The sequence below is a fragment of the Hyla sarda genome, chromosome 3, assembly GCF_029499605.1.
Source record: "Hyla sarda isolate aHylSar1 chromosome 3, aHylSar1.hap1, whole genome shotgun sequence".
Classification (NCBI taxonomy): Eukaryota; Metazoa; Chordata; class Amphibia; order Anura; family Hylidae; genus Hyla; species Hyla sarda.
Window position 1 is genome coordinate 90381236 of NC_079191.1, and position 25363 is coordinate 90406598.

Sequence of the window (25363 nt, forward strand, 5' to 3'; positions counted from 1 at the left end):
GCATCAGACTGAGGGACGGGAAACTCCATTCCTAACCAACCTGGCCAGGGGCTATCATCCACACTAGTCTCCCTATCTTTCCAAGGTTTCAACAAGTTTACATGGTACACTTGCTCTGGCTTCCTTCGCCCAGGCTGGTGTACCCTGTACGTCACCTCCCCTACCTTTTCAATCACTTCGTAGGGACCCTGCCACCTAGACAGGAATTTACTGTCGACCGTTGGTACCAGAACCTTAACCCGATCTCCCGGGTTAAAATTCCGGACCCAAGTTTGGCGATTATAGACTCTGCTCTGGGCCCGCTGAGCTGCTTCCATATGTTCCCTAACCAAGGGCAACACTGTTTCCATCCGATCCTGAGTGAAATACTTAACTATACTTTTGTGCGGAGTGGGCTGTTGTTCCCATGCCTCTTTAGCTATGTCTAACAGACCACGTGGATGTCTGCCGTATAGCAGTTCAAAGGGCGAGAACCCAGAAGAAGCCTGGGGCACTTCTCGCACTGCAAACATGAGATAGGGTAGTAAAAGGTCACAATTTTTCCCATCTCTAGCCACCACCCACTTCCACATGTTTTTTAACATTTGGTTAAACCTTTCTACCAGGCCGTCCGTCTGCGGGTGGTACATGGAGGTCCCCAGCTTTTTCACCTGCAGTAACTTACTGAGCTCTTTCATTACTTTTGACTTTAACGGGGTGCCCTGGTCAGTCAACACCTCTTTGGGTAAGCCCACTCGGGAAAACATCTCCATTAACTCCTTAGCAATAAGTTTGGCGGAGGTTTGTAGCAGAGGTAGTGCCTCAGAATACCGAGTTGCGTAGTTCAGGACTACAAGGATGTTTTACTGCCCCGAGCGGATTTCGGCAATGGGCCTACCAGATCCATAGCAATCCGTTCAAACGGAACCTCGTTAATTGGGAGCGGAACCAGCGGACTAATGTAATGTGGCTGGGGGCTAGTTATTTGACAGGTTGGGCAAGATTCACAGTGACACTCGACCTCTTTATACACACTGGGCCAGTAAAAGCGCTGCAAAATTCGGTCCTGGGTCTTCTGCTGGCCCAGGTGCCCCTCTAGAACATGTTGATGGGCTAACTCTAACACCAATCTCCGATATGCTTTAGGCACCACCAATTGTTCCACGTTCTCACCCCGCACCTGATTAACCCAGTACAGCATCCCCTGGTGGATCACAAAACGGGGGTACACAGTCTCGGCCCCCGGTTGTTGTGGTGCACCTTCCACAATTGACATTTTCCCAGGCCTGACATAATGTCGGGTCTTGGTGCTGTGCTGTACCGAAATTTTCTCCGTAGACATTGAGGTCTGCCAACTCGGGACCTGACGGCAGCTCCTCCACATCTCCAACCATTACTTGCAGTGGAGACGATTCCATCTCTTCCACTGTAGGAGTGGTCACCCCAACCGTGGATGCTTCTGTCTCAGGATTCTAGGGTTCCGGGGTCACCCCTGAGTAGGGCCAGTCTATTGGGGACACCCCTGCCTGACAGGTCTGGGGAACTCTTATCTGGGGCCACAAAGACATAAATCCTGGAAAGTCCCTCCCAATAATCAGTCTGTGGGGAAGCTTTGTAGCAATGGCCATCTCATGAGTCCACCGGCCATCTGGGGTTGTCACAGTCACCAGGGCGGTGGGGTAGTCACTTAAGTCCCCGTGGATACACAAAGCCCCGCCTGTCGTCCTGTGTAGTCCACGTGCGGCACCAGATTGGACCTCACCAGGGTCACCATACTCCCCCCGTCCAACAATGCCTCCACGACGCGCCCCCCCAGCTCCACCTGGCGGAGGTGACATGAGTCTCCTGCCCTGAGATTACCCGCTGTACACAGTCTCTGGGCATACAGGGACGGTTGCAGTGCATAGTTTGTGTCCATGGGCTATTCCCGCAGGGACAGTTGGCCCTAACATGTCCCAGTTGCTGACACCCCCAACATAGCAATGGGGCGGGTCCTTTGGGAAACACCTCCTGGGGACTTTTGGAGTTTTCTAGCCACCTAGGCAAGGGTGGGGACCTCCTGGGTTTAACCGCCCCCTCACGGAGCTTAATGGTGGCCTCGTACCTCTCCACGAGGTCAACCTTATCCAAGGCGTTACCTGGGGATGCCTGGCCAATCCAGCTCTGGAGGGTGTGAGGCAGAGCCCTCCAGAACATATCAGCAAGGAGTTGGACCAGTATGGCAGTGGGATACTTCTACTGCAGCCGCTAGAACAGGTCATAATATTGCGGCCGGGCAGGCTCAGCCAGCTTATACTCCCACTGCCTTACTCACTGGGCACAGACCCACACATTTACCTCCAGTCTTGCCAATATCTCTATTTAAAAAAAAAACACACCCTCTGGTGACATTTGGCACAAACACTGACATCTATGTACATCTTTTCTATAAAAGAAATATCAAAGCGGTCTGTTTTGTAATTGACTGTGATTTCTATTTTTATATGCAGATTTAACATTCAAAAATCCAATGAGATTTAAGATAACTGGACGGAATACTGAATGACATTAAAGTTAATAAAGAATGTATGGAAAAAGGTTAACCTTGATAGATATGCATCTTTTTTAAACCTCTGTAACAATGATTGACTGTGTGACTATGAATAATCTTAAATGATTTAAGAGCTAGATCTTTATATATGTTAAATTCTGTTAGCAATGCATTTACAGTATGGTATATAAAGGCATCTACTAGTTAGGATATGTTCATATGCACCTGGTTTTACTTTTTTTAAAAACATTCTGTATTTTCACTGGGAGAATCAACCTAATATTGTTACTGGAAAATTGAATTGGATTTTATAGTCTATTAGATCTTAAAGTTCATTATAAAATAATAGTGTAAACTATTGTTTCTCACTCAATAAAAGTCAAGAGCAAGTATAAGTAGAAGTTTTGTCCTTAGTGTGGTTCATATGGATGCAGTGGGCACATTTCTGTCTAGTTTCCAAATAGTAGGCTATTACATTCAGTCAATATATGACCAGTATCATGTATCCTAATATTAAGGTGTAAAGAACTTGCCCTTGATTTTTTTTGTATATAAGCATGTATACAAAATATAGGCATGTATATATCATGTAAAAAACTGTCCAAGAGAAATAAAAATATGAATTTGATATCATAAACAAAAGCTCAAGTGAATTGCAAAATTACATCAGCTGCTAGCTGAACTTGGGTAAACACCTTCACTATGTTTTTAGGGTATTTTGCAAGTTGTGGTCTTCCCCAAGTATATTAAGCTAGGCCAAGTGCTTAAACAAATCAGTCAAGGTACTTTCAACTTGAAATTGACTCCTTCTCTTTGGACCCTCAATAGTTTTCATATTCCCGTCTCCATTATGTGGTCATCAACAAGCTGTTTTTATAGCAAATTCTTGATAGTAAAACATTACATGGGAAACTCGGTTATCTAGCCTACTTGGAGAACTATCATCTTAAGAAAAGACCATTGATTTTGAAGAAGGATGTTCATGTTCTACAGCTCAGCAAGGAATTTTATCTCCTCAAGTCTCTCAGAATCTCTTAATAGAGGGGTCCAAAAGAGGTCCATTCTAGGAAAACAGTGTAACATATTGGGTAGATTTTCTACTGTCTTGCACAGTTTCCTTGACTTAAATCATGAACATTTAAAGTTTAAAAATCAGATTTGAATTGTTACATGCTAAGCAGGGATAACCAGCCATTTTAATTTTACACATTTTACTTAGCTTTCATATGCATTGTAGTGTCAACTTTTTGGTGTCAGTTTCTCCTCAAGCATTATGCTAAAATGTACCTATTGTTAATGCTTAAATCTGCTTTTGCTAAATGTATTTTAAAAGTAAGTTCTACTAGCACAATGGATATAGCTTTGCCATGCAGTATTTCAACTCCTCCTCCACATGCCTGTATGACCTCCCTACAATGACTTGCCATGCTCCTGATGAGGTGGCCTGGACTAAAGCATCTGCCAACTCCTGGACAGTCTGTGGGGCAACGTGGCGTTGGTGGATGGAGATATGATGTCATAGATGTGCTCAATCGGATTCAGGTCTGAGGAATGGATGGCCAGTCCATAGCATCAATGCCTTCCTCTTGCAGGAAATGCTGACACACTCCAGCCACATGAGGTCTAGCATTGTCTTGCATTAGGAGGAACCCAGGGCCAACCGCACCAGCATATGGTCTCACAAGGGGTCTGAGGATCTCATTTCGGTACCTAATGGCAGTCAAGCTACCTCTGGCAAGCACATGGAGGGCTGTGTGGCCCCCCAAAGAAATGCCAACCCACACCATTACCGACCCACCGCCAAACCGGTCATGCTGGAGGATGTTGCAGGCAGCAGAATTGTCACGATCACACCCTATCGGTCCAGCTACGACGCTAGAGAGAGTGTGAGGGTGCAAGGGTTAAAGCCGCCAGACCTCTGGTTATCTAGTACTAGTCCCAGCAAGTCACCAAATTAACCCTTAGATAAACGTGTTTCCCCCAGAGCTGCCTTCAGAAAGGTGAGCTCATATATTTAGAGATCAAAGACCAGAGCTGATTAATTAAACATTTAATCTGATAAAAGGTATCACAGTGCTGACTATATAAAAATACAGAAACAAATGACATACAGTTACAAAATATATAAAAGAGTTTTGCAAGACAAGTTCAGAAAACAAAAGACAAAGTTCTTACAGCATGATGGTATCAGTCCATGAGAGTGAGAGTCCAGCTGTTCTTAGGATGGTCAGCTTTGGGCACAGCCTTGAAAACACTGAGTCTAGCAATGTTAAATATTATATATCTGCCTTTTTGGAAGGGAGACTCCATTCCCCCCTCCCCTCTGATCCCACCAGGGGGTCTTCTCTCTTCCTGGCCCCTTATCTGTTTGATTATATGATGGGACCAGAGTGCATGACTTCAAAAAAAGCCTTTGACTTCAAAGGAGATGTAAACAAACAGCCAGACCCCCAATAAAATGCAATACACAAACCCACAGTTTGAATGACCTCTCACCCCCAGGTCTTGGATGATCCATCACACACAGTTATAATTTATACTACACATATAGGATTTTAATAATCAGGCCTTGGGCCTGACAAGAATGTTCTCCACAGCGTCTCCAGACTCCAGCGTCACATGGGCTCAGTGTCAACTTGCTTTCATCTGTAAAGAGCACAAGGCGTCAGTGGCGAATTTGCCAATCTTGGTGTTCTCTGGCAAATGCCAAACATCCTGTGTGGTGTTGGGCTGTAAGCACAACTCCCACCTGTGGACGTCTGGCCCTCCTTCATGGAGTTTGTTTCTGCCTGTTTGAGTGGACACATGCCCATTTGTGGCCTGCTGGAGGTCATTTTGCGGGGCTCTGGCAGTGCACCTCCTGCTCCTCCTTGCACAAAGGCGAAGGTAGCTGTCCTGCTGCTGGGTTGTTGCCCTCCTATGGCCTCCACCACGTCTCCTGACATACTGGCCTGTCTCCTGGTAGCGCCTCCATGCTCTGGACCAGGGGAGGACACAGACAACAGAGGGCCCCTGTGCAAAGAATGTGCCTGGGCCCCCCCCCCCCCCCCCAAAAAAAAAGTAATATGCCATAAAATTGCACTGCAACTCACATTAATCTGCATTAGGTAGGCAGCAGTTCCCCCACATTAGGTAGCATAGTTTCCTCACATTATGTAGCATATATTCCCCACATTAGGTAACATTGCATAATTTCCCCACATTAGGTAGCATAGCATATATTCCCCACATTAGGTAGCATAGATTCCCCACATAAGGTAGTGTAGGATAACCCCAACAAACAAACACACACACACTCTCACTCACCCACACACTCTTACCTTGCCTGCACTACTTACATCTGCCTGAGAGGATTTCCTGGCAGAGGTGCGTGCTATAAGTGACGTTATCGAACGCTCTGCGCTGGACGTCAGGGTCCAGGTGCTTGCGATGATGTCACTCACCGCACGCACCTCAGCCAGGAAGTCCCCATGGGCAGATGTAAGTAGCAGTTTAGTGACTGGGCAAGACTGGTTTCCCTGTCATATGTGCACTGGCAGGGCTGCCATCAGAAATTTCGGGGCCCCTTACACAACTCAAGGCCTGAGACCCCCACCGATCACCTTGGTTGAAGTGGTTCTCCAGCTGTTGGAAAGCTAAAACTCCCATCATGTCTGAAGAGCCTCTGGCAATGGGAGTTGTAGTTTTGTAACAGCTGAAGAGACACAGATTGGACACAGTTTTACCCATCATCACTGCAGAACTTACAAGTGACTACAGCTCTGATGGGACAGTCATAAGAACACACAATGATGTCAGTGACCTGAGTGACGTCTTCTGACTTAAGTGATATCTTCTCTGTAATCTTTTCTTCTTCATCTCGTCCAGAGACCAGGTCTTCCTCCAGCTGCATCTTCTCTGCAGAGTCTGACATCCGGACATCATTGGCTACTCACTTTGTCAGCAGATCCTCATCCTCTGCATGAAGACAATAATCATTATAACCTTGCCAGAAAGTGTAACCTAAATAAAATACTGCCCCACACTGTACCCTGAATATAATCCTGCCACACACTGTACCCTGAATATAATACTGCCACACACTGTACCCTGAATATAATACTGCCACACACTGTACCATGAATAGAATACTGCCATACACTGTACCCACTAAATATAATACTGCTATTCACTGTACCTACTAAATAAAATACTGCCCCACACTGTACCCTAAATATAATACTGCCAGACACTGTAACCTGAATATAATACTGCTGTACACTGTACCCACTAAATATAATACTGCTATACACTGTATCCACTAAATATAATCCTGCCACACACTGTAACCTGAATATAATACTGCCACACACTGTACCCTGAATATAATACTGCTATACACTGTACCCTGAATATAATAATGCTATACACTGTACCCTGAATATAATACTGCTATACACTGTGCCCACTAAATATAATCCTGCCACACACCGTACCCTGAATATAATACTGCTATACACTGTACCCTGAATATAATACTGCTATACACTGTGCCCACTAAATATAATCCTGCCACACACCGTACTCTGAATATAATACTGCTATACACTGTACCCTGAATATAATACTGCTATACACTGTACTCACTAAATATAACCCTGCCACACACTGTACCCTGAATATAATACTGCTATACACTGTACCCACTAAATATAATCCTGCCACACACTATACCCACTAAATATAATACCTCTTATCCTCTGTGTCCTCATCATTCCTCATCACCCTCATAACCCCTGCCAAACCTCTCCTCAACACTACTATAACCACCCCCGCACCTCTCCTCATCGCTACTATAACCCCCTGCACCTCTCCTCATCACTACTATAACCCCCCACACCTCTCCTCATCACTACTATAACCCCCCTGCACCTCTCCTCATCACTACTATAACCCCCCAGGCACCTCTCATCACTACTATAACCCCCCCACACCTCTCCTCATCACTACTATAACCCCCCCGCACATCTCCTCATCACTATTATAACCCCCCCCGCACATCTCCTCATCACTATTATAACCCCCCGCACCTCTCCTTATCACTACTATAACCCCCGCACCTCTCCTCATCACTACTATAACCCCCCGCACCTCTCCTCATCACTACTATAACCCCCCACACCTCTCCTCATCACTACTATAACCCCCCCACACCTCTCCTCATCACTACTATAACCCCCCCACACCTCTCCTCATCACTACTATAACCCCCCCTGCATCTCTCACCACCCCCATAACACCCCCCTGCACCTCTCTTCACCCCCATAACACCCTCCTGCACCTCTTATCACCCCCATAACCCCCCCTGCACCTCTCATCACCCCCATAACACCCCCTGCACCTCTCATCACCCCCATAACACCCCCTGCACCTCTCATCACTCCCATAACCCCCCTGCATCTCTCATCACCCCCATAACCCCCCTGCATCTCTCATCACTCCCATAACCCCCCCTGCATCTCTCATCACTCCCATAACCCCCCCTGCATCTCTCATCACCCCCATAACCCCCCTGCATCTCTCATCACCCCCATAACCCCCCTGCATCTCTCATCACCCCCATAACCCCCTGCATCTCTCATCACCCCCATAACCCCCCTGCATCTCTCATCACCCCCATAACCCCCCCTCTCATCACCCCTATAACACCCCCCTGCACCTCTCATTACCCCCCATAACCCCCCTCTCATCACCCCTATAACACCCCAAGCCGCTGTTCCCCTGCACCTCTCATCACCATTGTAGTCTGCAAACAACATAGCCCCCATCCAGACCCCCCCCCTCCCCGTTCACTTACCCTGCCGGGGTTCGGTGCAGCTGCTGCTCCTGTCACAGTGTTCCACTGCACGGGGAGGATCCGTCGGGAGGCTGCTGGACTGGAGATCGCGCCGGGACAGGTCAGGTGACTGGAGTAGACTTGTGTGCCTGCGCGGGGCACGTCGACTCCCATCAGCCCCCGGCCTGTCCGGCCCTGCCGTACTTCTTAAGGGGCCTGCGCCCTACAAAGAGCGGGCCTCATAGTCCTGCGGGCCCCCCAGACTATGAGGCCCGGTCATAGTTCTGACAGTTACCCAGCCAGGAGTCAGTGAGTGACAGTCGCAGTCACTCACTGACTAGCCGGAAAAAAAAAAGTACAGGGACGTCCGGGCCTCCCTGAAGCTCCGGGCCCCATACAAGTGTATGGATTTACCCCCTGATGGCGGCCCTGTGCACTGGGTCCGATGGTAGGACCGGCCCAGCGTGTGAGGGCAGGCCCCCTCCCACGCTGGGCCCCTGTGCAGCTGAACCTGCTGCACAGGCGATATGTCCGCCCCTGCTCTGGACACTGTGCTGACAGACACAGCAAACCTTCTTGCCACAGCTCGCATTTATGTGCCATCCAGGATGAGCTGCACTACCTGAGCCACTTGTGTGGGTTGTAGACTCAGTTTCATGCTACCACTAGAGTGAAAACACCGCCAGCATTAAAAAGTGACCAAAACATCAGCCAGGAAGCATAGCAACTGAGAAGTGGTCATTGTTCACCACCTGAAGAATCACTCCTTTATTGGGGGTGTCTTGCTAATTGCCTATAATTTCCACCTGTTGTCTGTTCCATTTGCACAACAATTGTCAATCAGTGTTGCTTCCTGAGTGGACAGTTTGATTTCACAGAAATGTCATTGACTTGGAGTTACATTGTGTTATCTTAGTGTTTCCTTTATTTTTTTTGAGCAGTGTATATACATTATTATTATTTTTTTTTTTTAAGAATACTCTTTACTGTGGCTTAAAATGATCAGTGTCATGGAAGGAATATAATATCGTTTACATGTTGACGCCCCGATGTTGCCAGAGGCTTTGATACTCCATTATTTCAACATCAGATATATGATTCAGGTTTAGCATGCATAAATTTAATAAGGATCAGCGTCATTGAAGGAATATATTTTCGTTTACATGTTGCCGCCCCGATGTTGCCAGAGGCTTTGATACTCCATTATTTCAACATCAGATATATGATCTATGATTCAGGTTTAGCATACATAAATTCAATAAAGCTACGATAATGCTTGTGATGAATATGTAGTATATATTTCCTTTATCAAAACAAAAGATAGAGATGAATTATAAAATAAATTAACCAAATAACAGACATCACATTAACCTATATAACTGTGATTCAGCTGGGGTTATTTAAGGGCTAGACCTTTAATTGTTTGTGAGAAATGTTAGTACCGTATATACTCGAGTATAAGCCGACCCGAATATAAGCCGAGGCCCCTAATTTCACCCCAAACACCCAGGAAAAGTTATTGATTCGACTATAAGCCTAGGGTGGAAAATACATCATCCCCCCATGTAATCATCCAGACCCCCGTCATCATCCCCCCCTTCATCATCACCTCCTGTCAATCCCTTCATCAGTGGTCTTTAACCTGCGGACCTCCAGAGGTTGCAAAGCTACAACTCTCAGCATGCCCTGACAGCCATCGGCTGTCCAGGCATGCTGGGAGTTGTAGTTTTGAAACCTCTGGAGGTCTGCAGGTTGAAGACCACTGCGGCCTTCATCATCACTGCCTGTCAATCCCTTTATCAGTGGTCTTCAACCTGCGGACCTCCAGAGATTGTAAAACTACAACTCCACCCCCCCCCTTTTGTTTTGTACTCACCTCCCCTCGGCGGGAAGTTAGGGTGAGCTGGTCCGGGCCATCTATGCTGCAGGGACCGTCCGTGGAGAGGGATAGTCGTTTCGGGCTGTCCATTTTCACCGGGGAGGCCTCTTCTCCGTTCTTCAGGCCCGGCCTAGCGACGTTGCCTTGACGACAACGCACAGGGACGTTGCGCATGAACGTCCCTGTGCGTCGTCATCAAGGCAACGTCACTACTCCGGGGCCAGGCCCGAAGCACGGAGAAGAGGCCCCCCGGTGAAAATGGACAGCCCGGAACGACTATCCCTCCCCACCGGACGGTCCCTGCAGCATAGATGGCCAAAACCAGCTCACCCTAACTTCCCGCCGAGGGGAGGTGAGTACAAAACAAAAAAAAGGGGGGGGGGCTGGATGATGACGAAGGCCGCAGTGGTCTTCAACCTGCGGACCTCTAGAAGTTTCATAACTACAACATCCAGCATGCCTGGACAGCTAGTTGTAGTTTTGCAACATCTGGAGGTCCGCAGGTTGAAGACCACTGATGAAGGGATTGACAGGCAGAGAGTTCACTTGAGTATAAGCCGAGTGGGGCGTTTTCAGCACGAAAAATCGTGCTCAAAAACTCGGCTTATACTCGAGTATATACTGTAATATATTTACATAAAGGCACATACAAGTCAGCACTGTGTCAGTGTTTATATGGCCTATTATATTTTCTGTAAATTCAGTATTCTGTGTTCGGTAAATGAGGCGAATCATGAACACCGGGTATAAATTTTGGCCACCCCTTATAGTTCATCATAAAAGTGTAAACTATGTTCCTTACTAAATGTAAGTAATAGCAGAAGCTGCAATACTGCTGGGCTTTTCAATTTCGAAAAGGTGTCATGTCCACAGTGTGCTTGTTATGGCCACAATGGGCAAGTTTCCATATAGTTCATATTTAGTAGGCTGTTGCTTCAGTAAAATATGAAGGGTAAGTATTCCAAACAAGATTATCCCGCATGGGTATTTGTCCACAAAAATGAAAAGAAGTCAGAACAAACATGTAGTGATTGATGCATTTTGAACTGTACAGTCTTGACTAAGACCGTCATAGTCGAAATGAGATTTATCAAAGATTGTGCAAAGAAAAAGTTGCTCAGTTACCTTAGCAACCAATCAGATTGCTTCTTTAGTTTATCAGAAGCCTTTTCAAAAATGAAAGAAGCGATCTGATTGGTTGCTGTGGGCAGCTGGGCAACTTTTGCTTTGCACGGGTTTTGATAAATCTCTCTTTTGATAAATGTGTTTATTGGTCAATAAAAATTACAAGAAGTCAGAACAAACACATAGTTCTCGACACGATCCGACCTTTTCGGTCTTGACAAAGACTGCAAAAGTCAAAACGTGTCGAGCATTATGTATTTGTTTTTACTTCTTGTAATCATTTATACTTCTTGTAATCATTTATCGACCATTAAAGAAGGTCATCTGTGTTGCATACTACCAGTGCTGGATTATCCTTTTTAGAGTACTTGCATTGATACAACAGACAGGCTCCCCCCAGTCTGTGCATGGGCAGTGCGGTTGCTTTTTCAATAATAAGAAATGTGTTACCATGTATCTTAACATCAGTTATGTGAAGGATGGGCACAATAGGATGTGTAGTTAATAGAATATTTAATCCTTTATCTTACATCTGTAGAATTGCAGTTGAGGAGGAATAAAATGATGGAGGAGTTTGATAGGATGAACACACCTTCAGTAAACTGCTAAATTACATAAGATATAAGCCGATCATCTAATACAGTAATGTCATATAGTTACAGCTCTAGTTATCTTCTGTGTGACCAAACATAGACTGTCATATTATACTGGTGATGGTCTTGTATCTACTGCATAAAAAAGAGCTTTACATACAGCAGCAGTGTTCCCTGATCCCACAAACATTCTCAGCAAAACATTCCAGATATTTTATTAACTATTCTGTAAGTTAACATTTGGTCAGTATGTCAAAGATCCCCACACAAGGTGGTGGCTGTAGTAAAAGTATAAAATGATAATAAATGCAATAGATGACACAAGAGTCAAATAAAGTGTAGTTTTGGTAATTGTGCAAAAAAGCAATAGATCAACATACAACATGTGGAAAAATCTTTTTTCTATATTTGTGTTACATTTATATTTTGTCCCTTCATTTTTTTTTTGAATGCTGGATTCTACCCATCCGGCCCAGGTGGTTTAAATTAGCAGGAAACTGCAAAAGGGTTAATTCCTAGCTTCTCCCATGCTTGGAGCACATGGTAGAGTTCACACTGGAGTGGAGCTGTGCAGTGTCCATTTTTATGGTGTTGTGTTGGTGGGGGGGCCATGGTCCAGAAAAGCAGGCTGTCACGATGCCGGCTGGCAGGTAGTGGATCCTCTGTGCCAGAGAGGGATTGGCGTGGACCGTGCTAGTGGATCGGTTCTAAGTCACTACTGGTTTTCACCAGAGCCCGCCGCAAAGCGGGATGGTCTTGCTGCGGCGGTAGTGACCAGGTCGTATCCACTAGCAACGGCTCAACCTCTCTGGCTGCTGAAGATAGGCGCGGTACAAGGGAGTAGACAGAAACAAGGTCGGACGTAGCAGAAGGTCGGGGCAGGCAGCAAGGATCGTAGTCAGGGGCAACGGCAGGAGGTCTGGAACACAGGCTAGGAACACACAAGGAAACGCTTTCACTGGCACGATGGCAACAAGATCCGGCAAGGAAGTGCAGGGGAAGTGAGGTGATATAGGGAAGTGCACAGGTGATAACACTAATTGGAACCACTGCGCCAATCAGCGGCGCAGTGGCCCTTTAAATCGCAAAGACCCGGCGCGCGCGCGCCCTAGGGAGCGGGGCCGCGCGCGCCGGGACAGGACTGACGGAGAGCGAGTAAGGTACGGGAGCCGGGGTGCGCATCGCGAGCGGGCGCTACCCGCATCGCGAATCGCATCCCGGCTGGAGGCGGTATCGCAGCGCCCCGGGTCAGTGGATCTGACCGGAGCGCTGCAGTGAGGAGAGTGTAGCGAGCGCTCCGGGGAGGAGCGGGGACCCGGAGCGCTCGGCGTAACAGTACCCCCCCCCCTTGGGTCTCCCCCTCTTCTTAGAGCCTGAGAACCTGAGGAGCAGACTTTTGTCTAGGATATTGTCCTCTGGTTCCCAGGATCTCTCTTCTGGACCACAACCCTCCCAATCCACTAAAAAAAAGGTTTTCCCTCTGACCTTTTTGGATGCCAAAATCTCTTTGACGGAGAAGATGTCCGAGGAGCCGGAAACAGGAGTGGGAGGAACAGATTTGGGAGAGAAACGGTTAATGATAAGTGGTTTAAGAAGAGAAACGTGAAAGGCATTAGGAATACGAAGAGAAGGAGGAAGAAGAAGTTTGTAAGAGACAGGATTAATCTGGCACAAAATTTTGAAAGGACCAAGATAGCGTGGTTCCAACTTATAGCTAGGGACACGGAAGCGGACATATTTAGCGGAGAGCCATACCTTGTCTCCAGGGGAAAAAATGGGAGGAGCTCTTCTTTTCTTATCCGCGAACTTCTTCATGCGTGATGAAGCCTGTAAGAGAGAATTTTGGGTCTCTCTCCATATGATGGAAAGATCACGAGAAATTTCATCCACAGCGGGCAGACCAGAGGGCAAGGGGGTAGGGAGGGGGGGAAGAGGGTGACGGCCGTACACCACGAAAAATGGGGATTTGGAGGAAGATTCAGAGACTCTGAAATTATACGAGAATTCGGCCCAAGGTAGAAGATCAGCCCAGTCATCCTGGCGGGAGGAAACAAAATGTCGTAAATAATCACCCAAGACCTGGTTAATTCTTTCTACTTGTCCATTGGATTGAGGATGATATGCAGAAGAAAAATTTAATTTAATCTTGAGTTGTTTACAGAGAGCCCTCCAGAATTTAGACACGAATTGGACGCCTCTATCCGAGACGATCTGCGTAGGCAACCCGTGAAGACGAAAAATGTGTACAAAAAATTGTTTAGCCAACTGAGGCGCTGAAGGAAGACCAGGAAGAGGGATGAAATGTGCCATTTTGGAGAATCGATCAACGACCACCCAAATAACAGTGTTGCCACGGGATGGGGGTAAGTCAGTAATAAAATCCATACCAATCAGAGACCAAGGCTGTTCGGGGACAGGCAGAGGATGAAGAAAACCAGCGGGCTTCTGGCGAGGAGTCTTATCCCGGGCACAGATAGTGCAGGCTCGCACAAAGTCCACCACATCTGTCTCTAGAGTCGGCCACCAATAGAAGCGAGAGATGAGTTGCACAGATTTCTTGATGCCCGCATGACCTGCGAGATGGGAGGAGTGACCCCATTTGAGGATTCCGAGGCGTTGGCGTGGAGAAACAAAGGTCTTTCCTGGAGGAGTTTGCCTGATGGAGGCTGGAGAAGTGGAAATCAGGCAGTCAGGAGGAATGATGTGTTGAGGAGAGAGTTCAACTTCAGAAGCATCTGAGGAACGAGAGAGAGCATCGGCCCTAATGTTCTTATCGGCAGGCCGAAAGTGAATTTCAAAATTAAATCGGGCAAAGAACAGAGACCACCTGGCCTGGCGAGGATTCAGCCGTTGGGCAGACTGGAGGTAGGAGAGGTTCTTGTGATCGGTGTAAATAATAACTGGAAATCTTGATCCCTCCAGCAGATGCCTCCATTCCTCAAGTGCTAATTTAATGGCTAGAAGCTCTCGATCCCCGATGGAGTAGTTCCTCTCCGCCGGAGAGAAGGTCCTAGAAAAAAAACCACAAGTAACAGCATGCCCGGAAGAATTTTTTTGTAGAAGGACAGCTCCAGCTCCCACTGAGGAGGCATCAACCTCCAATAGGAAGGGTTTAGATGGGTCAGGTCTGGAGAGCACGGGAGCCGAAGAAAAGGCAGACTTGAGCCGTTTAAAGGCGTCTTCCGCTTGAGGAGGCCAAGACTTGGGATCGGCATTTTTTTTGGTTAAAGCCACGATAGGAGCCACAACGGTAGAAAAATGTGGAATAAATTGCCTGTAATAATTGGCGAACCCCAAAAAACGTTGGATGGCACGGAGTCCGGAGGGGCGTGGCCAATCTAAGACGGCAGAGAGTTTGTCTGGATCCATTTGTAGTCCCTGGCCAGAGACCAAGTATCCTAGGAAAGGAAGAGATTGGCATTCAAACAGACATTTCTCTATTTTGGCATAGAGTTGATTGTCACGAAGTCTCTGAAGAACCATACGGACATGCTGGCGGTGTTCTTCTAGATTGGCAGAAAAAATCAGGATATCGTCCAGATATACAACAACACAGGAGTATAGGAGATCACGAAAAATTTCATTAACAAAGTCTTGGAAGACGGCAGGGGCGTTGCACAGGCCAAAGGGCATGACCAGATACTCAAAGTGTCCATCTCTGGTGTTAAATGCCGTTTTCCATTCATCCCCCTCTCTGATGCGGATGAGATTATAAGCACCTCTTAAGTCCAGTTTGGTAAAGATGTGGGCACCTTGGAGGCGATCAAAGAGTTCAGAGATGAGGGGTAGGGGGTAGCGGTTTTTAACCGTGATTTTATTAAGACCGCGGTAGTCAATGCAAGGACGTAGAGAGCCATCTTTTTTGGACACGAAGAAAAATCCGGCTCCGGCAGGAGAGGAGGATTTACGGATAAAGCCCTTTTTTAAATTTTCCTGGACGTATTCAGACATGGCAAGAGTCTCTGGGACGGACAGAGGATAGATTCTGCCCCGGGGTGGAGTAGTGCCCGGGAGGAGGTCGATAGGACAATCATAAGGCCTGTGAGGAGGTAGAGTCTCAGCTTGTTTTTTGCAAAAAACATCCGCAAAGTCCATATAGGCCTTAGGGAGACCGGTTACAGGAGGAACCACAGAGTCACGGCAAGGGTTACTGGGAACCGGTTTTAGGCAGTCCTTGGAACAAGAGGGCCCCCAACTCTTGATCTCCCCAGTGGACCAATCCAGGGTTGGGGAATGAAGTTGAAGCCAGGGAAGTCCAAGGAGAATTTCAGAAGTGCAATTGGGGAGGACCAAAAGTTCAATCCTCTCGTGATGAGATCCGATGCACATTAGAAGGGGCTCCGTGCGGAAACGTATGGTACAGTCCAATCTTTCATTATTTACACAATTGATGTAGAGGGGTCTGGCGAGACTGGTCACCGGGATGTTGAACCTGTTGACGAGAGAGGCCAAAATAAAATTTCCTGCAGATCCGGAGTCCAAGAAGGCCACAGCAGAGAAGGAGAAGGCAGAGGCAGACATCCGCACAGGCACAGTAAGACGTGGAGAAGCAGAGTAGACATCAAGGACTGTCTCACCTTTGTGCGGAGTCAGCGTACGTCTTTCCAGGCGGGGAGGACGGATAGGACAATCCTTCAGGAAGTGTTCGGTACTAGCACAGTACAGGCAGAGATTCTCCATGCGGCGTCGTGTCCTCTCTTGAGGTGTCAGGCGAGACCGGTCGACCTGCATAGCCTCCACGGCGGGAGGCACAGGAACAGATTGCAGGGGACCAGAGGAGAGAGGAGCCGGGGAGAAGAAACGCCTCGTGCGAACAGAGTCCATATCCTGGCGGAGCTCCTGACGCCTTTCGGAAAAACGCATGTCAATGCGAGTGGCTAGGTGAATGAGTTCATGTAGATTAGCAGGGATTTCTCGTGCGGCCAGAACATCTTTAATGTTGCTGGATAGGCCTTTTTTAAAGGTCGGGCAGAGTGCCTCATTATTCCAGGATAATTCTGAAGCAAGAGTACGGAATTGTACGGCATACTCGCCAACGGAAGAATTACCCTGGACCAGGTTCAACAGGGCAGTCTCAGCAGAAGAGGCTCGGGCAGGTTCCTCAAAGACACTTCGAATTTCCGAGAAGAAGGAGTGTACAGAGGCAGTGACGGGGTCATTGCAGTCCCAGAGCGGTGTGGCCCAAGACAGGGCTTTTCCAGACAGAAGGCTGACTACGAAAGCCACCTTAGACCTTTCAGTGGGAAACTGGTCCGACATCATCTCCAAGTGCAATGAACATTGGGAAAGAAAGCCACGGCAAAACTTAGAGTCCCCATCAAATTTATCCGGCAAGGATAGTCGTAGTCCAGAAGCGGCCACTCGCTGCGGAGGAGGTGCAGGAGCTGGCGGAGGAGATGATTGCTGAAGCTGTGGTAGTAACTGCTGTAGCATAACGGTCAGTTGAGACAGCTGTTGGCCTTGTTGCGCTATCTGTTGTGACTGCTGGGCGACCACCGTGGTGAGGTCAGCGACAACTGGCAGAGGAACTTCAGCGGGATCCATGGCCGGATCTACTGTCACGATGCCGGCTGGCAGGTAGTGGATCCTCTGTGCCAGAGAGGGATTGGCGTGGACCGTGCTAGTGGATCGGTTCTAAGTCACTACTGGTTTTCACCAGAGCCCGCCGCAAAGCGGGATGGTCTTGCTGCGGCGGTAGTGACCAGGTCGTATCCACTAGCAACGGCTCAACCTCTCTGGCTGCTGAAGATAGGCGCGGTACAAGGGAGTAGACAGAAGCAAGGTCGGACGTAGCAGAAGGTCGGGGCAGGCAGCAAGGATCGTAGTCAGGGGCAACGGCAGGAGGTCTGGAACACAGGCTAGGAACACACAAGGAAACGCTTTCACTGGCACGATGGCAACAAGATCCGGCAAGGAAGTGCAGGGGAAGTGAGGTGATATAGGGAAGTGCACAGGTGATAACACTAATTGGAACCACTGCGCCAATCAGCGGCGCAGTGGCCCTTTAAATCGCAAAGACCCGGCGCGCGCGCGCCCTAGGGAGCGGGGCCGCGCGCGCCGGGACAGGACTGACGGAGAGCGAGTAAGGTACGGGAGCCGGGGTGCGCATCGCGAGCGGGCGCTACCCGCATCGCGAATCGCATCCCGGCTGGAGGCGGTATCGCAGCGCCCCGGGTCAGTGGATCTGACCGGAGCGCTGCAGTGAGGAGAGTGTAGCGAGCGCTCCGGGGAGGAGCGGGGACCCGGAGCGCTCGGCGTAACACAGGCTATATCTGGCAGTAGTGGGGCTGCCGGACCAGTGGGTCATTCCTCCAATGGGTAAGGGAATTGTGGCCAGCACCGTGCCATTTTATGTTAGGGACCCGCTTAAATTAGGTGGCCATGATGTGCCAAGTGGGCTTGTACAGTTTGATCAAAATGTATACTAACTACCTGATGTTAGCTTTTGTTATTTTGCTGAGAAGCAAAAGATCAATGTACAACATGTGGATGTTCACATGATTTGATTTGGGTAACAATATATTTTAGACAAGCTGTTTAAGGATTAAATGTTATAGCTATATGAACAAAGTATGAGATCTAAAAGGCTTTTTTCACAGGTCAATAATTTGTTGCATAAATGTTTATAGGAATATGTGTTCCCAATAATTAACCAGTGTAAAAGGACCAACAAGAAAAGGCTTGTTCTCTGGCTGATCAATATGCTAGTGCCAACCTTTCTAAAAGGGTCCTAAAAAAGGGATCTCAAGATCAGACAAGGAACAAAAATATTTGAGAGGGGTATGTTAAGATATGGATTTCATAGCTGCCCCCTTTTTAGATAACCTAACCATCCATAGTGCTGGTTTGCATTGTGTAGATGTTCTCACACAGCCTCTTATAGGAAACACTCAATTTTAACACAGAAATGTGTAATGGTGTGGTTTATATTGTGAAGCTATACGAGATCTGCACATTTCTGTCTAAAGGTCTTCTCTTGATAAAACATTCTAACCCAGTTCTGTCTCTAGATAACCCTTAACCTCTAATCCAGTCTGTAAGAGAGTTGCTGGGGTAGTGTTATTTATAAGCATTTAAAAATGTCACTGCTACTTTCCATCTTACCTCATCACAGATGGTATACGTGTGTCCACATAATAAGCAGTTATTAGAAGGGATGGGTTACTGCATTACAGTGCTGTTGCATCTATTGATTCACAGGAGTCACCTTCTTTGATCAGTTGTTCTTTCCATTTTTTTGTCTATCCAGCCCAGACCGACATGACAATTTCTTCCAGTCATAAATCTTCTCCACAGTACCTGCCAGACGAACATCTTAGGCTTTTTATTTTCAAGCATCATCCTATTTCCCACATATAGTGCCCCACACAGCAATAATGCCCCGCTTGGTGTTGTGCACAGTAAAGTGAGTAGATAAGTGGATTGGAGTGGAAGATAAGTTGGGTTGGGAAGGGATAGGTATGATCTTTACATTAGGTTCCGTACGATGGGGAGTCAATATGGCAGACCTGCCTCTAGGGTAAAATCCTCTAGGTGGACCACATGACCCCACCAGTTTACCTCTTTCACCCACTCTTCAACACTCTCTTTTCAACATTCCCTTAAGGTATTTTCATGCTATAAGTGTTTGGGTTAACAACTACTTTGGTCTACATTCCCAAAAACCCAACTCCTGAGACCGGGACTGGGTCATACTTGGGGGGTCACTAGCAGCCTGACATCATCTGTGGGCTCAACCTTGTTCAGAAGGACAATGCCACATTTCCTGTGAATGCCAAACCTTTGGGGCTAGGCTCTCAGGTTACCATGTTGTTATTACTTCAATTAAAAAGTAACTTTTGTTGAAATATTTAAAAAATACACTATATCATAACGAGATGTTCATAAAAGGACAGACCAGAAAAGCCAGTACAGCGCCTTTGTAAACAGTAACCTGAATAGTTGTAATTAAATTTGATTTATCGATGGAGAGGATAAAACTGCCATCACAAATAAAAAAAGAACAAATCAAAACGTAAAAAATTAATGGTTTATCTGATATTTGCCACGATGAGGGACTCTGTTTTGTTGCATGTATACAAATAAATGTATTGATTGTTTTCACGTTATAGCACTATTATTTAGTTTATATCACTGATGAGATTTATTCTACATGTGATGTGTCACGTGATTGTGTATTTTCATATTTTTTGTGTGTAATTTATTCTTATTTTTATTTTATTGTACACATATTTGACACTTATGTAATATGATATAGACTTCTTCACTTATATATTGGTATGAGTAATATGTAAACATGATTTGCAAAGATAATGGTATGGTATTCTAACAGTGGGTCACAACATGGCAGTTCATAGAATTATTATCCTCTCCCTGTATTTAATTGCTGCTCCTCATTGTTGTGCGCATGCTTGCTATCATACCTGGCTGGCGCCGTTTACTTCTGTGTCAGAGAACCATTGACGAGCGTCCCACATCATCAAGTGTGTGGTTACGCCCGGCAATGGGATGATGCGATGGAGTGACGGCGAGATACTGATCAATGGTGGTACGCATGCGCCACCTTGGAAGCGGAGCGCCAGGAAGTTCACATGGCGTTCCGGAAGTAAGTCGCTACTGTCCCCTCCCCCCCCCCCCCCCCCATAAAAGTGAGGCACTTATATGGTGTTACCCAATGTGGAAATATATTAGTGCCATATATACCTGCTGCTCTTGATACTATAGAATTTACCTGGCATAGGGACTTCCCAGTTTGGGATATAATTGGATATCACTATGGTGCTGCTGTTTTATACAACTATTGAGGTTATTGTTTACAAAGGCGCAGTACTGGCTTTTCTGGTCTGTACTTTTATTAATATCTTGTTATGATTTAGTGTATTTTTAATATATTTCAATAAAAGTTATTTTTTAATTGAAGTAATAACAACTTGTTCGTTCTTTAGTGTACAAAAATGTTATATTAAATTGGATATAAGATGTATTGTTATAATGGTCCAGAAATACTGTCCTAGCACCATGGACATTACATATAGGGGACAGAGACAGTGTGATCAGTTCGAATTTTTGGGTTTAATCTCAGGTTACCATGTCTGATCTGAGATCATAGTTAAGGGGTGGCAGAGGTATGGATGGCAGAGGGGGCCTGGACAGGGCTCCAAGCTTCTGAGTCACTATGCCTTAAAACTGGGTTGTCACAGAGAGCCCTGGTTTGTCACAGAGAGTCATCCAAGAAATACCGTTCTGCTGCCCCACCCCTGCTAAGAGCGAGGTTAGGCCCAAGTAAGACCAAAGGGGGTCTGAAGGTTTGACCTTAGGGGTACATAGGGGGAAAAAGTGCTAGGGATCTAAAGGGGCCATGGGCTGTCCTTCCCCATCACCAAGACAGCCTGACTCTCTTCAACAAGTCCTAGCTGCATCACCCTCAGGGATGTGATCAATAAAGGTGTAATCCTCAGTCAAAACATGAACCAACACTCGGAATACTCCAGCGCTACGAGCCATGTATGACTGGGGGTGAAAGGTGACCTAAAAGTGGTCAGCACTCTGGAGCTCAAGGCCTATTTCAAGGGATGGCACCATTGGCTTCATCATCAACACCTACAAATATGGTCAGAGAATGAATAGTGAGGCCTTGTCACTACTTCACATCAGATGATGAGGCAAGGCTAAAGACATCTGAAGCCCCCATTGATCCTACCCCCAGGGAAGGATCCAGGTGGGCTTGAGCTGAACCTGAAACACAGGTATTGGACCAGAAGCCCTGTGCCATTCAGTGTATAATGGTGGTTCTGGGAAATTGCAGCTTAGCTCCCAGTGAATTGGAACTGAGCTGCCATTACCAGTATACACTACTATACATTACACAGCACAAGGCTTATGACCTGATTTTGGTTTGGTTTGTCTTTGGTTTGGTCCAAGAATTTCACCAACAGTGGCACAATATGAACACTCAAAACCTACAAGATATAAACAAAGCCTGCTTTGAACACTCAATTTTCTAAAGTAAACACTTAAAGGGTACCTCTCATCAGATAAACTTTTTATATATTTTAGATTAATGAATGTTGAATAACTTTCCAATAGCAAGTTAATGAAAAATATGCTTCTTTCTATTGTATTTTTCCCGATCAGTCCTGTCAGCAAGCATTTCTGACTCATGCTGGAGTCCTAAACACTCAGAGCTGCCAGCCTGCTTTGTTCACAGCCAAACAGGCTGTGAACAAAGCAGGCTGGCAGCTCTGAGTGTTCTCCTTTGTGATCAAAGCAGACTGGCAGCTCGTAGTGTTTAGGACTCCAGCATGAGTCAGAAATGCTTGCTGCCAGGACTGGTAGGGAGACCCCTAGTGGTCATTTCTTCAAAGTGGAAAATTAAATAGAAAGAAGCATATTTTTTAATAACATGCAATTGTAAAGTTATTCTGCATACATTAATCTATAATATATCAAAAGTTTTTTTGATGAGAGGTACCCTTTAAAAATAAAGGGGCCTGGGACACTCAGGGGCACTCAGTCAGAAGAATTAGGGAGATGCTGGGAGGCAGGGGTCAAGACAGGCAAAAGCTCACCTCATGTTAGCCCGCCAACTTGATTCCATGATTGAAATATGAGCTTTAATATACAGCATTGATGCTTGATGAAACTGGAGTCAGAACTGTTTGTTTTATTATGAAATGTAAAACAAAAAGTAAATGAACAGGGCTAAACTGGCCTTAATAAATCAAACAAGAAATAAACACCAAATATAAATATTACACAATCTAAATATTATATTCCCTGGTAATAGCAAATTAAAACTAAGCCAATAAGAATTTTTTACATCCACCTATACAATCTAGTATAAATATACTTCTGACTATTCTGAGCCTAATCATACACAACACTCAACAATACTCAGTAAATCACCACATACAATAATAATAATAATTATTATGACATTGACAATAATAACAATATTCTTGGCCAACCTCAGCCACATATACAACCAAAATATATAAGCCACTCCAGCCAGCAATGAGAAAACTCAGGGCATAAACAAAAGTAAATAGATATAACAAAAATAAATCTAATTTAGTAGATTAACAAAACTCTCACAAACTCTTGATTTATAGACCAAGCCTAAACTCATACCGAGAAAATGAAATCATCAAGGCTCTAAATGACAGAAAGTCATTCAGGCCCTTGTAAATAACCTATATAACCTAAATGCAATAATAATAATAATAATATATATATTGTTTTTAATTAATTTATGTTATTTTTATACATTGAATTGTCAATTTTTTTATATGCTTTTTCAAGATTCCAACAACCAATTAATGAAATCTAATCTAAAGTCTCATTTATTGTGTGGTCTTTGTGTCTTCTATATTGCTCCGACAGGCACATGGAATTTCTGATCCAAAGCCTGACCTTTAAGTAATCTCCATATGCAGTGATCCTGGAATGAGTTTTAATTGACAGTAGCATATGTTATGTAAGATTGGCTCATCACTATAAGGCAACTGCACAGGACACAGACCACTGTAACTTTCCTCCGGGTAAGATTTTTGCTTAGCACTAGAACTGTATTTTATGGAGATTCTCAACTAACATAAAGAGGATTTTATTCCTTAGATGTAATGTTTGCATGACTATATATGAACACTTTATTGCTCTTGTTACAATAGATATAATTTTTATTCTAGAGACCTTTACGCAGGACAATGCTGGTGCTACATTCTCTGTATGCACTACTTATACTGGTGCCACTATGTATTTTGGCTGATGAAGACCCAACGCAACCCCAACGAAATCCTTGTGCTAACTGGATGGGGGGAGCACCAGGATATCCTGGACACAATGGGCTTCCTGGAAGAGATGGCAAAGACGGAAATGATGGACAGAAAGGAGATAGAGGAGAACAAGGTTAGTTGTTGGCTATAGAAGACTTGTCCTTGGTGGATTATGGAATTTTGTGTAGAAATGATCAAAATGTAAACATTCCTTAATATGTTAACCGGAAAGAGCATGCATAACAGTAATAGCTAATGTATTCCACTTGACATAAAATGTCTGCAGATGGTGCTTCTCCATATAGCCAAAACCATTTATACCTAAAATAAATCATTTAACTGGTTAACGACCAAGGACGTGTAACCAGTTAAATAAGCCTGGCTGAACCATACTTTATCAATCGAGTGCAGAGCACACAGATCAATGTAGTTCTATGGAATTACATTGATCTGTATGAGGAATATAATGATTCCTCCTAAAAGACCCCTAAGGGGACTAATAAAGTGTAAAAAAAAAAAAATAATAATAATAATAATAATAATAATAAAAGGTAAATATAAAATAATAATAATAAAAAATAAATAATAAAAAAACACACATTAATCCCTTCTTATTAAAAGTTTAAAACACCCCCCTTTTTCCCAAATTCCATATAAAAAATATTAAAACATAATAAACATATGGAAAAATAAAAAAGTTAGAGGGGATCAGAATAGAAAATTTTAAATCTACAAATTTCCGCGCATAAAGTTATAACTTTTTAACAGAAGTAAAACAAAATTATACCAATATAAGTTGGGTATAATTTTAATCATATGGACCTACAGAATAAAGATAAGGTGTAATTTTTATCTAAAAGTGCGCTGCGTAGAAAGGAAAGCACCCAAAATTAAAAAAATTTATTTGTTTATGGTTTACAGAGAAAAATAATTTGAACACAAAACTATTTATATGGTCACAAATCTACCATTTACAAGTGTGGATTCAGATGACTGGTCTATAGCCATAATATTTGGCAGTATTCGAGGATCCTCTGGCAGGCCCAGGCACTCCCATAAAAATTTAACCCAAGGTTCCAGCTGCAGACATCCCCATTTGAAGCTACTTTGCACCCAATCACTTGGCACTAAAGTCTGTTTTTTTAGATGGAATGTGTCATCAAATATATATTTTATAAATACATTTTTATAACTTTTTTTTTTTTTATAATTTTTCATTCCTCTATCTTGCAGTTTTCATTCTGGCCACTAAGCCTAATAATAAGCTGTCATTTCCTGTTCTGTTTTTTTTTAGGTGGAATGTGTCATCAAATATATATTTTATAAATACATTTTTATAACTTCATTTTTTTTTTTTAATATAGTTTTTCATTCTTCTATCTTGCAGTTTTCATTCTGGCCACTAAGCCTAATAATAAGTTGTCATTTCCTGTTCTGTAGCGGAAATTTTTCAGCAGTGTCCTTATCATCACAGACAGGATGACAGGGAAAGCCAGTATATGGCTAAAACAGGATCAAGCCGTTGACAATGTATATCCCCTCCCTGCAGATTTTCTAACCAGGTCACAGACCATGTAAAGAAATCTCTCCAATAGAAGTTAATATGGTCAGTGTCAGTCTAGTGTGCCTACATCCATTTGGCTTGCTGTAAAGACATGTCTCTAAATG

General features: G+C 45.0%; 1 protein-coding gene across 3 annotated transcripts in view; it reads left to right on the top strand.

The window, feature by feature from the left end:
- LOC130360591 (adiponectin-like) overlaps positions 1-25363 on the top strand; it is a 76069-nt gene that overhangs the window by 35480 nt on the left and 15226 nt on the right. Inside the window, exons 1-3 of one of the 3 annotated variants that reach the window (XM_056563129.1) lie at positions 10429-10555; positions 23304-23461; positions 23609-23828. In XM_056563129.1, coding sequence (XP_056419104.1) covers positions 23627-23828 — 202 coding nt within the window. In that variant the 5' untranslated portion in view covers positions 10429-10555; positions 23304-23461; positions 23609-23626. Of the gene's footprint in view, positions 1-10428; positions 10556-23303; positions 23462-23608; positions 23829-25363 lie in introns of those variants that run through there. The other 2 variants (XM_056563130.1, XM_056563131.1) reach the window with 2 other exon arrangements.